Source organism: Cucurbitaria berberidis, assembly GCF_010015615.1.
Source record: "Cucurbitaria berberidis CBS 394.84 unplaced genomic scaffold K460scaffold_5, whole genome shotgun sequence".
In the NCBI taxonomy this organism is placed as follows: domain Eukaryota; kingdom Fungi; phylum Ascomycota; class Dothideomycetes; order Pleosporales; family Cucurbitariaceae; genus Cucurbitaria; species Cucurbitaria berberidis.
The window spans coordinates 106,866-119,976 of NW_024468939.1; the positions used below are offsets into that span (position 1 = coordinate 106,866).

The 13,111-nt window shown below is 51.4% G+C and overlaps 5 protein-coding genes across 5 annotated transcripts; 2 read left to right on the forward strand and 3 right to left on the reverse strand.

Annotated features, from left to right (window-relative positions):
* Window positions 1-680: 680 nt before the first annotated feature.
* Window positions 681-1,217, reverse strand: K460DRAFT_369367 (uncharacterized protein). The gene has a single exon (XM_040933950.1). It carries the CDS (start codon window positions 1,058-1,060, stop codon window positions 842-844), a length of 219 nt encoding a protein of 72 aa, XP_040783893.1. The 5' UTR covers window positions 1,061-1,217; the 3' UTR covers window positions 681-841.
* Window positions 1,218-1,996: 779 nt separating this feature from the next.
* Window positions 1,997-4,376, forward strand: K460DRAFT_165311 (ankyrin). The gene is made up of 4 exons (XM_040926912.1): window positions 1,997-2,573; window positions 2,625-3,237; window positions 3,289-3,374; window positions 3,432-4,376. Exons 1-4 carry the CDS (start codon window positions 2,146-2,148, stop codon window positions 4,327-4,329), a joined length of 2,025 nt encoding a protein of 674 aa, XP_040783894.1. The 5' UTR covers window positions 1,997-2,145; the 3' UTR covers window positions 4,330-4,376.
* A 2,676-nt stretch (window positions 4,377-7,052) lies between these two features.
* K460DRAFT_434451 (uncharacterized protein) lies at window positions 7,053-7,946 on the forward strand (the record flags this gene model as incomplete). The annotated part of the gene is made up of 1 exon (XM_040938381.1): window positions 7,053-7,946. The coding sequence occupies one exon, from the start codon at window positions 7,053-7,055 to the stop codon at window positions 7,944-7,946; it is 894 nt and encodes a 297-aa protein (XP_040783895.1).
* Window positions 7,947-8,058: 112 nt separating this feature from the next.
* K460DRAFT_419414 (uncharacterized protein) lies at window positions 8,059-9,022 on the reverse strand (the record flags this gene model as incomplete). Its single annotated transcript, XM_040938008.1, has 2 exons — window positions 8,059-8,723; window positions 8,797-9,022. The coding sequence occupies 2 exons, from the start codon at window positions 9,020-9,022 to the stop codon at window positions 8,059-8,061; spliced, it is 891 nt and encodes a 296-aa protein (XP_040783896.1).
* A 1,297-nt stretch (window positions 9,023-10,319) lies between these two features.
* On the reverse strand, window positions 10,320-12,923 carry K460DRAFT_434460 (uncharacterized protein; the record flags this gene model as incomplete). The annotated part of the gene is made up of 3 exons (XM_040938382.1): window positions 10,320-10,769; window positions 10,833-11,586; window positions 11,695-12,923. Coding segments are annotated over 3 exons (2,433 nt in total), but the record flags the coding sequence as incomplete, so codon positions are not given.
* Window positions 12,924-13,111: the final 188 nt, after the last annotated feature.

A 13,111-nucleotide genomic window follows, 5' to 3' on the forward strand; every position in this document is an offset into this window, starting at 1 on the left:
CAAGAGCGAGCCGCTCCTGCAACTTAGCGCCAGCCACACGGTTATGGGGGTGGTCAGACACTCAGCCTTGACTGCGATGTTGCATTAAAGCGTGCTGAGAGGGCGTCCTTCGCGGGTCGAAACGAAAGCCTCGCTGGGTTTCTATGCCTGACCCTCGAACCAAACCATGCGGCAGCTGCCGAGGCTAACCGTGTACGCCCTAGGCATATTGCCACCAGACAGGCCGTCATCCTGAAGACTTTTGACACGCTTGACATGCTTGATATGGATCATATGCACAAGCAGCATTCTCAAGGTCTTTCGCGTGCTGGACGCTTGACAAATCATATTGAAAACAGTCACCACGCTAAAATAAAAAAAGGAACCATATGCGCAGCCGGGGTATCTCCTAGATGCAACCAAACTCCATGTATAGCCAAAAGCCTAGTGGGGTATGCTATGCCGGCCCAAAAGATGCATACCCTGCAAGTACTTCATCCAGCGCCCAAGAAACTCAATGGGAAGGGTCGGCACAGCGCTGGGCGCAGGTAAATCTCAGCGAGCACCGTAACCTGAAAGGCATCAGGTCAGCGCGACACCACACCTATGCGACGTCTAGAAGAACTTACGTGCATTGGGCATACCACAAAGAATATTATGCTCAGACAGAGTATCGCTGATAGTGCGCGTCAGCGCAGCATCCCCAGCGCAGTCTTCGATCGCGGGAGCCGGGGTCGCCTGCGGCTGCGGCTGCGCTTGTTCTCTTGGTTGGAGGTGGCCATCTCTGGTGCTGTTAGAGGTTCGTTGGGATGTATCCTTTTTTGTATATGCTTGTTCAACGGTGTAAGGCCTACTTCACGTGTCATGAACTTGTTGGGCCGTGGTTGGAAAAGTAGAAGCAGTAGTGTACCCACTCGAGCATGCTGCCTGGTGTTGACGGCGGTATTTGCAACCCCACTGCGGCAAGAGTAAACACGCCTATTCCGCAGAGCACGCATTTTGCAGATCCGCGTTTGCCCTTATGCTGCTCTGCGTGTTTGTGGATGACTTCGAGCTTAGGTGTAGCTATGTGATCGGCCATGATCGGGGGGCTTTGGTGTACGTGGGTGCTGCACAACGATCATGCGCTCTGGCCAGGAATGGAGCTCATAGTCCCGAAGTTACATTAAAGTGAAGTTCAGACAAGTAGTGGTGAAGTGAAGCTTGCCAAAGCAGCCTTAGGGGGGGCGGGACAAGAGAGTGGGAAGCTTCGAGCATCGGCGAGGAGGGACGCAAGGACTCCCGTCTGATGCGCGGGGAACCAAACCGGAATTACCACAATCACCGCCGACGTTCAACAGTCAGCAGAGAAGAACATCAGCATCAGGTCAAGAAGGAACACAGCACTCTGAATCTCATCTTTTACTAATTCTTCCCTTACTGCTTCGTTTAGGCGAACAAGGTCGTCGACTCTCTTAAACCGAACTACAAAATGCGACGCCATCGCCTAACCTCAAGAACGTATGAGCAGTTGCTCCTTCGACTTTGGTAACTTCCGTTCTTCATCGTCGGGGATATAGATTTTCACCCGGTACCTCTGACCGCTCGAGGCATCAGGATCCATTTCATCAATCACGCCTGTCCACCACGTTCCTATGCTTGTTGTCAGAATCAAAAAGCTGCAGATCCTCAATACTTACTACCATCCAGTACCCAAACGGCTTCGCCAGCCTTGTAGTCCCCATCCTTTTGTTTCGCATTTGCAGGTGGGCCTGAGCCGGCCATTAGGCACTGACACCGTTCGGCTGGTACGGTGGGTGAAGATAAAACGAACAACGGCTTTGATCACTGACTTCGTGTGTAGCACCCTTCCAGGATATCGACAATAGAATCCTTGGGAAAAGGCCAGGCTGAGGCATAAACGGCGATACTGGTGCCTTCTTATAATGGGCTGATTGGTGAATTCCGCATGCCACGTCTCACCGGTATGGTAATATAAACGCATGCATGATAACATAGCCCCGCAGGAAGGCTGTGCCATTGTGTGTGAGAACCTTCTTTTAAATGCCCATGAGCCTCCCAGCAGCTGCTCAATTTAGAAGATCACATGCATTAAGACCTGACGCAATAACGAATTTCACCCTTAATACTACTGTTCGGGCACTGGCGCAACACCTTCGCTGAAGCATGGACCCTGTGTCATTTGCTGCCAGCCTTGTCACTTTGCTTGGCGTTGCTGGCAAAACTTCCGAGTTTGTCTACAACTTCATTCTTGACATTCGTGATGTGCCGAAGGAAATACGGTCGCAGGCTATCAAGTTACAATGTTTGCATCAAACTCTCACCGCGCTCTGGTCTCTATACGGCACCAGCAGCATGACTCCAGAGCTGCAACTCGATCCAGTCCTCGAGGACCATATTCGAATTTTCCTGAGCGAAATTCAAACGCTCGAAAATAAGATAAGGGAGAGGAGCACCAAACTGAGCGGTAGTCGAAGGCAGCATATGAAAGAGCGGCTGATCTGGCTTTCGTCGGATCGAGAACTACGCAAGTTCTATACCTCGCTAGACAATTGGTCTCAGATTTTCTCGACAGCAGTGTCTACAACTAATCTGTTGGTTATCCTACCAAGTCACATGTTTACTGTAGACTGATTCATATCCAGAAAGCTGTTGATGAAGATAAACGAACAAGTCTTACAGACGCGGTCAACTCCATCGATCGTCCATCCTCAACAGCGACAACTAGAAAACATGTTAAATACTGGTGGAAAATGTTTAGACCCCCAGGTCGGCACTCATCACTTAGGTGGGACTACACCATTCACGCTACAAAGAGTCGCGCCCCTGCCTAGCGCACTTCGTGCTTGCCTAAAACGGACTCGTGATCCCGTAGGTCTCAGAGTCCAACAATGGTACACATATACATCCAAGGTCTTTTTAGTAAATTGCCTTGTTGGTCCCTCAGTATTGAGATGCTGGTCAGAAGAAGGCAAATCAGTCTACAAGACAATGTCATTGAAGAACAGTGCATGTCTGGCATCTACCCTTCATATCCGCCGGTTCTTCCCAAGGCGGATTAGCCTCATGATAGCGTACCTTCTAGAAGGTCCAAAAGTCAGTTTTACTTGGAGTCTTGCAATAAACGGATTATTGAGACCGATTCACCCAGCATACCTGGCTTGCAAAAACGGAGATTGGCATATGTTGCGGAAAATGCTAGAGGATAAGCGAGTTAATATATTCGACACCACTGCGTATGGGACTTCATTACTACATGTATATACTGCAACCTTCATTAGAATTGCTCCAAGCTAAGATTTCCGATAGATAGCTGCACAAAGTGGGCATGATGAGATAGTCACCGGACTTCTCCATCAAGGCGCGAAAGTCGATGCCGAGAACGATTTCGGAGAGTATGTCCACGCCCAAAGGCCCCCACAGTGTGATGCAGTACTAACAATCAATGGTAGAACTCCATTGCAAGTAGCTATATGGAAGCCCCGAAACTATGCTATCGCAAGTTCTTTGCTCACCTTCGGCGCTGACCTCAACCATCAGGACATCACGGGTCGAACTGCACTTCACAGCTACTTCAACGACAGCGTCAGGGCACTCATAGAGTTCCACCAAGAAGACCTCGATAACACCACCCAAGACTCATCTGGAATGAGCATTGGGCATTACGTTGCTTGGAGCAAGAGCTCGTCGGTCATCGACCTTCGTCGGTGTTACCGAGCAAACCCCGCGTCGCTTGGTACAACTAATGATGAAGGCATGACGATACTGCATTACGCCTGCCAACGAGGAAATCTCGAAATCATCGAGTTTCTGCTAGGCGAAAACAACCCAGCTTTCTCGCAGGCTGACTGGCATGGTCGCACATTACTCCACTACGCCACGGAGAGTAGTCGTAGCGCGCAAACGATTGATATTCTCGTACAAGAAGGTTTCGATGTACATGCCGTCGATCACCGTGGCAGGACTGTACTCCACCATGCGGCGTCTGCGGGTAGTGTTGCCGCAGTAGAAAAGCTTCTTGAGTTGGGTGTCGATGCGGATCTGCATGTGCTGGATGCTGATGCTCGCACACCGTTACAGCTGGCGGCTTGTTGCGGAAGGGATGCGGTTATGGATGTGCTCAATCGAAGATGTGGTGTACTACAGGTTCCAGAGTTAGCTGAGGAGCGGGATGCGAGTGATACTGATGGGCAGAAGGCATGGGCGATGAATACGAAAGTCTTCATCAACCTGATATGGACTTTGTTAGACCTGAAATATGTTGGTGGCTGCATACTTCTGTGGCTTATATTTCAGATGTGGGCCCTTGTTGAGCGCAGATGGCGACCTATGTATTCAGTCAATGTATAGTTAGGTTGAGAGATTATCTCGTGGTGACAATTTTAAAACTTCGAGTATGGATGCTTTTTGTATAGTTCTATGTGTACTTTACGAGTAGATATGTTTATTTACGCTAGAAGCTTTAAGACAAATGTGTGACTATCCATTAAGAATCGTTCAGTATCAACTGTTACTTGTCATACTCCATGAGACATGTCTGCTTTATTGCTATACCTTATACCCTATCGAACTCCTCGCGTTTCTGGCTACAGCATACCATCAACGAACGCAAGGGCTAGATCTGCTGAGTTTGAGCAAGTAGTCAGCACCAGAAGCTCATATCAAGGCAATCCTCGACCAACGAACAACCAGCGCATCTGAAACCTCTTTCAAAGTAGCGAAAGAGGTCGATCACGACTGGAGGCAGAAACTGCCCAGAGATCTAGACGATAGTACCGCGAGATGCAGTGGCCGAGCTGATATCAAGGCGATTCTCGACCAACGAAACCGAAACCTTCGTCAAGACAGCGAAAGAGGTGGATATGTCGGATAAGACTCGGAGTGTCATCGTCACCGCTATTACAGAGCCTCGCTCAGATGAGCTGCCTCTATTCCCGAATCCACCACCAAGGCGCGAGCGAACCGGAAACGATATGTACAAGTCCACAGGGAAGTCGCCATGAGTTACAGAGCACGAGAATGAGTCAGTTACCCCCCACCCCGATTCATGCACTGCTGATCAAAGTAGGTAAGAGGATTTTCAAAGCGCCTACGCCCTAGTTGAGCAGGTAAGAGGATTTTCAAAGCGCCTGCGCCCTAGTTGAGCTATCGCTGGTTTCTGTGAAGTTGAGCAGGTACGAACACCGCAATTCTAAAACAGTTCCAATGAAGGTAGCAAATGGTATTATGCAGCCGGAGTGGTCGTTGCGGTGTCCCCAAGCGCCCGCTACCATGCTCTCGTCTAACGCACGTGTGTTCTACACTATACCTTCGGGCGCTCCTGCTAACCCTCGACAGAGCTCGATGCCTGCATTTGGGTACAAAGCCTAGCAGCACTGGTTCCGCCATTACAGCGATGAGCATGTCTTCCGCCTGCACGCTCACACGCGTTGCAGGGGATAGTGAGGTTACGGGCGGCAGACCACGCGAGCTCACCAGCAGAGCGATTCTAGCATATAGCCTAGAGATCCGCAAGTCAAGTACAATGCTTGGGACCGCGGAGGAGTTGAGTAAGAGCCCTCTGTCGATTTGTGTCGCCACGTGCTGGCCACTTGACTTTGTGTAGCGGCCACCTCAGCTGCAGCGAACTCATCAGCATCTAAATCTTCACCAAATTCTTCTGAATTGTGTTGAAACTGGAATGCCTTCACCGCAACCCTGCTAAGTCACGCAGCGACATTTGGAACGACAGTAGATATTCAATTGTAAGTGTGCGGCGAATGCGAACGAGATTATAGGTCTTGTAGCTAACTTTTTAGATTCTGTGCTAGAGCCTTACGTTGCCTTTGCATCAAGTCCACAAGCTAACCGGACCGTCGCAGACAACGTTACGTATAGTTAGCATTGACAACGAGCAAAGTCGGACGTTAGCTGTAGGACAGCCATGTTGTTAAATACAGCATTTGCTACGATGAGCGTTTGAACTCTTTGCGCGATGCGGTACTGAAACGCTATCCAGTCAGTTCGGCAGGTCAAGTCAAAGAGACGGTTGCAGTGGTAACTCGGATTTGAAAGTCCTCAAGGCTGCTCGGAAGCTCACTGAATAGAGGAAGAAGGATAGACTCGAGGAGCATGGCGTAGTCGTGATTATGTACTTTCAAGAGAATAGCAAGTGGCCAAGCATCCCTCTACCACCAAAGCAAACGTCTGTTTACACAAGCTAACTTGTTTCATTGTACCTCGTCTTCGCTATTCATGTTAAGTCTCTTCTCATCTCTTCATCTGTTGTCATAATTCCAGACGCGCTGCACTTGTTGTCCAAACACTGCAAATCAGTCGCATTGGTGGCATATCAAGAGGCGCAAAAACAGGCATTAAGATAAATACACTTACAAAAGCACTCGTTTCCAATCATGTTAGCAGTCTTTTCGACGATCTTCTTCGCCAGGTGACGGCGGTCGAGGTGGTTGCTCCTTCCTCGTGAACGCTCCTTCCTGCTCCGTGGATGACGTGACGCGCTAGCGTCCCTCACCAAAGAAGAGCTCGCTCGCCGAAGGATTTCTTCTTCTCTTCATCTTTCTATAACGGTTGCAGTCCGTTATAGCGCTCTAGCTCCCAGCTGCTGCGATTGAAGATCCAAGTCGCTCTTAACTGAGTGCCCTAGTGCGTGCTCTTAACTGAAGACGTCTAGATCAATCAACCAGGAAAATTCTACTTGCTACGGCAGTAGGGTGTGCCTGGAAGATTGCACGGTGATCAGTCTTCTGACTGTGACCCGTATCCCCTTTCCTCTATGTCTTCTCGAAAGATACAGTTGCCTGGCAAGCGTCAGCGCGAGGAGATCAGGGCTGGCAGAGAGCCCCAGACCGAGATAGAGAAGCACTATGTGCAGAGCTATCTAGATAGGCGCGCTGCACAGCGCTCGGCACAGACTGGCAGGGCGCGTAGCAGGTCCCGGTCACGAAGTCGACAGGCAGAGCGACATGGACGGCACTCACCATCTGACAGCAGGACTCGTGGCAGATCAAGGTCGCGGTCACCAATTAGAAGATCAGGGCGATACAGTACTCGCCCACGGTCACCAGTGAGGCAGTATGATTCCAGATCTCACCATTCGCCTCGTCGATCTCGAGGTGAGGGAAGGCGGACGTCTCCTCGCAGTGGCTACAGGTCTCGAGATGACTCCAGGAGGAGGACATCTCCTCGTGGCAGCTACCGGGCTCGAGATGAGACCAGGCAGAGGCCATCCCTTCGCGACGGTTGTCGTAATCGAGATGAGTCCAGGAGGAGGATATCTCCTCATGGCAGCTACCCGGCTCGAGATGAGCCCAGGTCTCGCTACTCTCCTCGTCAATCTCAAGATAAGTCCAGGAGAACGTCTCCTCACAGTGGCTACAGGTCTCGAGATGAGTCCAGGTCTCGCCATTCGCCTCGTCAACCTCGAAGTGAATCCAGGCGGAGGACACCGTCTCGCAGCGATTACCAGACTCGAGATGAGTCTACGTCCCGATACTCACCTCGTCGATCTCGGAACGAGTCCAGGGGGGCGTCTCCTCGCAGTGGCTACCGAACTCGAGATGATCCCAGGAGGACGCCTCCTCGCAGCAACTACCGAGCTCGTTCGCCTCTACGATACCCACATATTGACAGTTTCCAGCCAATCGATAGGTCAGTACGGCGATCCCAATCACCACGAGCCTCCTACCAGGACCGAGGCTCTGAAGCCACTCTGCCTCCGGGAACTTACGGAGGAATCCGTCGCCAGCGAGGAGCACGGTCACCGGTACGACGCGATGACTGATGGTCGTGTAGAAGGTACAGGCATTTGGGGAATTGGCATTGATTGGGTTGTCGTTTTGAATTTTGATGTCTTTCAGCATGTCCTGCTCCCAGCTGAGAAGGAAACAACGTACGGGGCCACACAATCACCGTCGAGGCAGGTAGATTGCGGGTACTCAGGCATAGCGACCACTGTTGATCGAGGCTAGCTTGTATTGGGGTTGCTATACTGTATCTGTACCTTTCAATGTAAAGAATCTGCACTTGTTGACTTTTGTACATGTCATAACCTCATTGCAAGGTCCATTTCCCGAACGTTTACTAGACTCCAGCATGAATCTTCTCGCACCACTGGTCCCCACAAATCAACTTCCTCTGCTGCTCCCCATCTCTGTTCCTACACATCTCAAACCCTCCAGTCGTAAAGTGCTCACTCATATGTGTCAGCCACTCATCCTTGGCCATCCTCTTCGACACGACGCCTAGCCTCTCCCAACAAATCGTGCACTGTCTGTAGACAACGTGCTTTCCATAACTCCCGCGCTCCCTTGCAGTTGAGGCCACATGCTGTTTGAATGAGAAGCGAAAATGCATACCCTGGCATCCAGTTGCCCGCGTAGGCGGCCGCGGTCCTTTAGGCTTCCACGGCGCCATTCTGAGTGTGCATGACGGGCATTTCCAATCTATACTACACGGTGTTGTATCGTCACGCTGTAGCGCGAGCGCTCCGGGACAGAAGTCCGGCCTATTGGCTGACGAGGGAAGACTCAGTGTTGTTCTAGCGATCGGAGCAGCCGTACTGAAGCGCTGATATTGTTGGGCCAACGACGAGATTGAATCGAGCTTTGAGCGGTCTGAAAGGTTAAGCAGAGATGCATAATCGATGACGGGATTCGCTGGATTGGATAGTAGGAACCCTTGAAGCTTCTGGATCATGTTTTGTTGCATGTTGATCAAAATACTGGTGAGTTGGCTTCTGGCAATTACTAGGTATCGAGGATATAGTCAGCATACCCACTTCTAAATTACAGTGATAACGCTCTGCATAATATTACTCACAGTCTCCTGCTGCGAATCGTGGCCCAACCCTGGCAAAGTCACGGTCGTATTCGTCCTGGATTTGTGGTGGCGCCAGCGCAACCGCATTTTGGAGCTTTTCCATCTCTTCCACTTTTCGGCGAGCCTTTTCTTCTTTCCGATTCTTTCGCATTGTCAAAAACGAGCTTGTGCTGCTGAAGGCACCGGTGATAGCTGCGATAAGGGCAACGACCTCTAAGCCGAACATATTTGGAACTGATTTGAAACAATAGATTTAAGCAGCGTCTACGCCTGGAAAACTCGTCGAGCTATCAGTAGTCGGTGCTCGAGCAGACTTGTGCTTGTCTTGAAGGGTAGGAATATTTGAGTGTTTTAAAAAAGCGAGCCACATGGGACAACTATATTAAAGCAAGCGGTTTCAGCCTTGTGCGCCTCACTACGTGGCAAGCGGGGTACTTTCAGCCATTGTGCGGATGTATTCCTATCTTCAGGCTCTCGGTTCAACAAGTGACTTTCGGAGTAGGCAGCCCGTGATTGGGGTGAACAGATCGGACATGGTGGTGACCCGCACGACTGTTGCGCTCTGCGCCCAGTCCAGTTCTCGATAGAGAGTAACGCCGATATGAGTGCTCAAACAAACGACGGTAAAGGCCCCTGCAGCTATATCAATTACCCATAACAACCATGGTATGCTCGACATGTTGCTCAGCCACAAAGACACTAACTATATCTCGCTACGTCGCTCTCTTCAGAAGCTCTAAACAAGGAAGTTTTTCAGACCACATAGTTGGATGTCGTGTGGCAATTAAAGAATTCTATTAGGCAGCTACACAGCGAGACACACGACGCACATTACGCACTGGCTCTCTTGGCTCTTGTTCTTCATATAGCTCCGAAGACAAGTTGCTATGTTCGCTCGTACCTCGCCGCACCAGCGTCGGCTTCCTCGACAGCTGAAGCGGTCTTCTTCTACGTGCCATGCATCCGAAAGGGATAAGCCTGCCTCCAGGCTCCTGTTCGGTCGTTTGCTGCGCTGGTGGCTCAAAGTCGCTTTCATCGACGATGATTGCGCACTCTACAGGGGTGGTGAAGTCCTGCTCCGCATACTCGGGCGAGGTAGCTGGCAACAAGTCTTTGCTGGAGCGACGTTCAAGCTCAACAATGCGATCTTGTAGCTCGGTGATGGGTTCCATGTACATCCGACACAATGGAGTCTCGACATACTCGTTGTCAGGCTTAGGCTCGACTTGTTCGTCGTGTTCTGGCTCATAGGATTGCTCGTATGACTGCTCGTACTCTGACTGTGATAAAAGTCCCTGAACAGACTCAAATTCCGAAGCGGGTAACGTCTCTGAGACCATGGTAATAGAGTCGACGGGAGCCGGTAGCTCAGCATGACTCGCTTTGAGCCACTCTTGAACCTCTACTGGTGGAGTCTCCTCTGGATCCCGCGAGTCCTGAGTGATCGCCGACGTTATAGACACCTCCCTTGACACTCGCTGTACAGAATCGACAACTGGTTCAGAGACGCAGTGCTCTTGAAGCTGAACACCAAGATCATCCGTGATCACATCGAGTTCTTCCACGAACCGAGTTTGCTCTTCTGAGAGCTCGGACAGCTGCCCGAGAGCCTGCTGCATCCAAATGTCTTCGCTGAACCCGTTTCCTTCGGTCCTTGAAGGCCCACTCTGACCAGATGAAAGCGAAACTGGAGGTACACCTTCCACCGGCGCGTTACGAAACACTTCCTCGTCTAGTGCGCTAGGCCGTGAATCGAGGTCGATGCCAAGATCGTCTGCAGCAGAGTTGACCAGTTCGACCAGCTCGGTGGCTGACTTGATGGACTCGCGCAGACTAGCCCGCGACTCGTTCATGTTGGGTCCGAGTTGTCCCGGAAATCTTACGTTCAGCTTCTCAGCCACCCGGGGCGGAATGTATAGACGGGGTGACTGCCACTCACGGGTATGTAACTTGCTAGCTGGTTGACATACGGGCTGGCGAACTGACTGGTGTATGCACGTAGGTCGACTCTGAGCGTGAGAAGGACTCGCGTAGACACTCCTAGTTTGGTATCGCTGAACGAGATCTTCAGACACGCTTTGCAGCTGTGTGATATTGGGCTTACTGTGCTTGAGATTGTTGATGACAGCCTGCAAGGAGTTGGTATGCTCTTCTAGAATGCTATCGACAAAGTACTCTAGATCTTTGGCAAATGTGTCCCCACATTTGTCAGCCGGCATGCACTCGGAATGATGTTTTCGACGCTTGGAGGGACGACCACAAGCGTCTTCATACTTTATGGAAGTGGACGAACTCGACGTCGATGAATCAGCTGCTGCTCTCTTTCGTGCTGGGCGATGATATAACGGTTCTGGTTCGGACGGAGGGACATTGTTTGAGCACTGACGACATTTCTTTCTGGACGCAAACTTGCGGTGTTCGTCCTTCCCCATGTACGAAAAGTGCCCACACGCGCGCCTGGTCCAGCTGCCAGGGTCATGGAGTGGCTTGAGGGCCCGCGACGTCCCGCGTGGTTTGATGCGTGCACCGGGAAAACCAAAGTCCTGTGTCTTGCGCCGGCCGTATGCAGCACGCCAGTCAATATGATCTGGTACCTCGATGGTATGATAGTCCGGTTGCACACCCACAGTGGCAATTGGGACCTGCGTAGAAGTAGTGCTGCGTCTGGAAGAGCCGTCATGACTGAGATCTCGCGTAGCAATGTCTTCGAGCCTTTTGCGAACATCGACTGTCTCGCCGAGATTGTCTCTGTAAGCGGCGGGATATCGTTTCGGAGCTGTGGCCCAAAAACTCCTCGGTCCCTCTCTTGTGATCCACCTAACGCGATCGTCTGAACCGTCCCATTCAGTCACAGGCGTACTGCTTGAGTTACGATGCCAGATTTGTTTGGGGGTAGACTGTTTGCCTTCCGCGAACCCTCTTCGAACATTCCGACAAGGTTTCGGACGCCGGCCTTGGGGGTGGATTTTGGGATCGTTCGATGCTGTGGCTTCTTCGGTCTCAGTAGCTGACAACGACTTGCGGGTATAACGACGCCTTACAGTCTCTTCAGAGGTTTGGCGTTGTTTGGTCCGCTTTGCGCCTTGAAGAGCGATCAGTGGCGCATTTGACACTTCATCCGACTTGGAGCTAGCCGCGGCCGCTCGTCGTTCAGCTCCATGGTCCTTCACGTTGCTTGCTGCGTCTGTGAGAAAATTCGCAGACGTTGTATGACTACTTGCTTCGCGCTCGACGTCGGAACCAACTCCTGGAACATCAGAAATAGGCGAGTCTTGGGAAACGGCAGTTGTCCTTGTGGTGACATCCGGAGCTGTCGATTTCGCTTGGGGCCGCACGAAAGGATTTACTCGCTGAGAATCGGTATGATCAGACTCTGGCGGAGGGCGCGACAGCGGCAAAGCACCATCTGAGTCTGTTTCTTCTGGTGCTTGTACCTTTGTCGGGCTTGACATGCTTGTGTATGGGGGTTGAGAGAGCGCAAGAGACTGCGGACGTTGTGCTTGGATCCTGCCTGACGCACCTTTAGCAATGGTAGCTGCCCCTGAAGGCGGGACCGGAGGAGCTGATTGGTGTTGGGAGGCTTTGTTCTCGAAGAATATCTTTGTAGCTTGTACTGAGACTGGCTTTCGTGGCTGTCGAGACGGCAGCAGTTGCGGCGGGGAATCTGATGTAGCGACTATTCGCTCGGGCTCAGGCGGTGTAGGTCGTGTCATGAACTGAAGAGACCCCGATGTTCGCTGTCGCCCTTCAGAACTTGATCCAGCTTGGGAAGGGGGTCCATCTGTGGTTTGCGTATGTTTCGGCTCTCGATATGGGTGTTCGACCTTGTCCAGAACTTGGCCGTAGGGATTCTTTCCCTGTAGATAAGCTGGTGATTTGTGTCCTGTGGAGGGTGGCCGAAACTCGCCCGACTGCTGCGGGAGGGCCAATGCTGGTTGATCAGTCCGGCGTCGAGCAGAAATCGACTGAGGCTGTGTCGGCTCGCCGATACATTGTTTTGGGATAGGGGTTTCGTACGGAGCTTGTCTCTTGTGTATAGTCGATGATTGCTGGGTCTGCCCGCAGGCTCCTGTGTTCGTCGAGCGGGATACAGAGCTTGACGTAGGTTGATCAAAACCGTGATGCATGTTTGCCGGCCAAGGGAATGCTTCACGGCTTTGTGAGCTACGTTGTGAGTGTTGTAGGCCGGCTAAAGTCTGTTCGCTGTAGAGAGGGAGTAGGACAGGGTGAGACAAGATAAAAGAAAGGAAGGTAGAGATAGAGTATGATAGGGCTATTAGTAGATTTGAGTACACTCAATCCGGGTGTGAGAGGC

Coding starts and splice junctions, on each gene's coding strand:
- K460DRAFT_369367 (XM_040933950.1), bottom strand. CDS start 1,060: ATGGCCGATCACATAGCTACACCTAAGCTCGAAGTCATCCACAAACAC.
- K460DRAFT_165311 (XM_040926912.1), top strand. CDS start 2,146: ATGGACCCTGTGTCATTTGCTGCCAGCCTTGTCACTTTGCTTGGCGTT. Junction 2,574..2,624: donor GCAGTGTCTACAACTAATCT/GTTGGTTATCCT, acceptor ATTCATATCCAG/AAAGCTGTTGATGAAGATAA. Junction 3,375..3,431: donor GCCGAGAACGATTTCGGAGA/GTATGTCCACGC, acceptor AATCAATGGTAG/AACTCCATTGCAAGTAGCTA.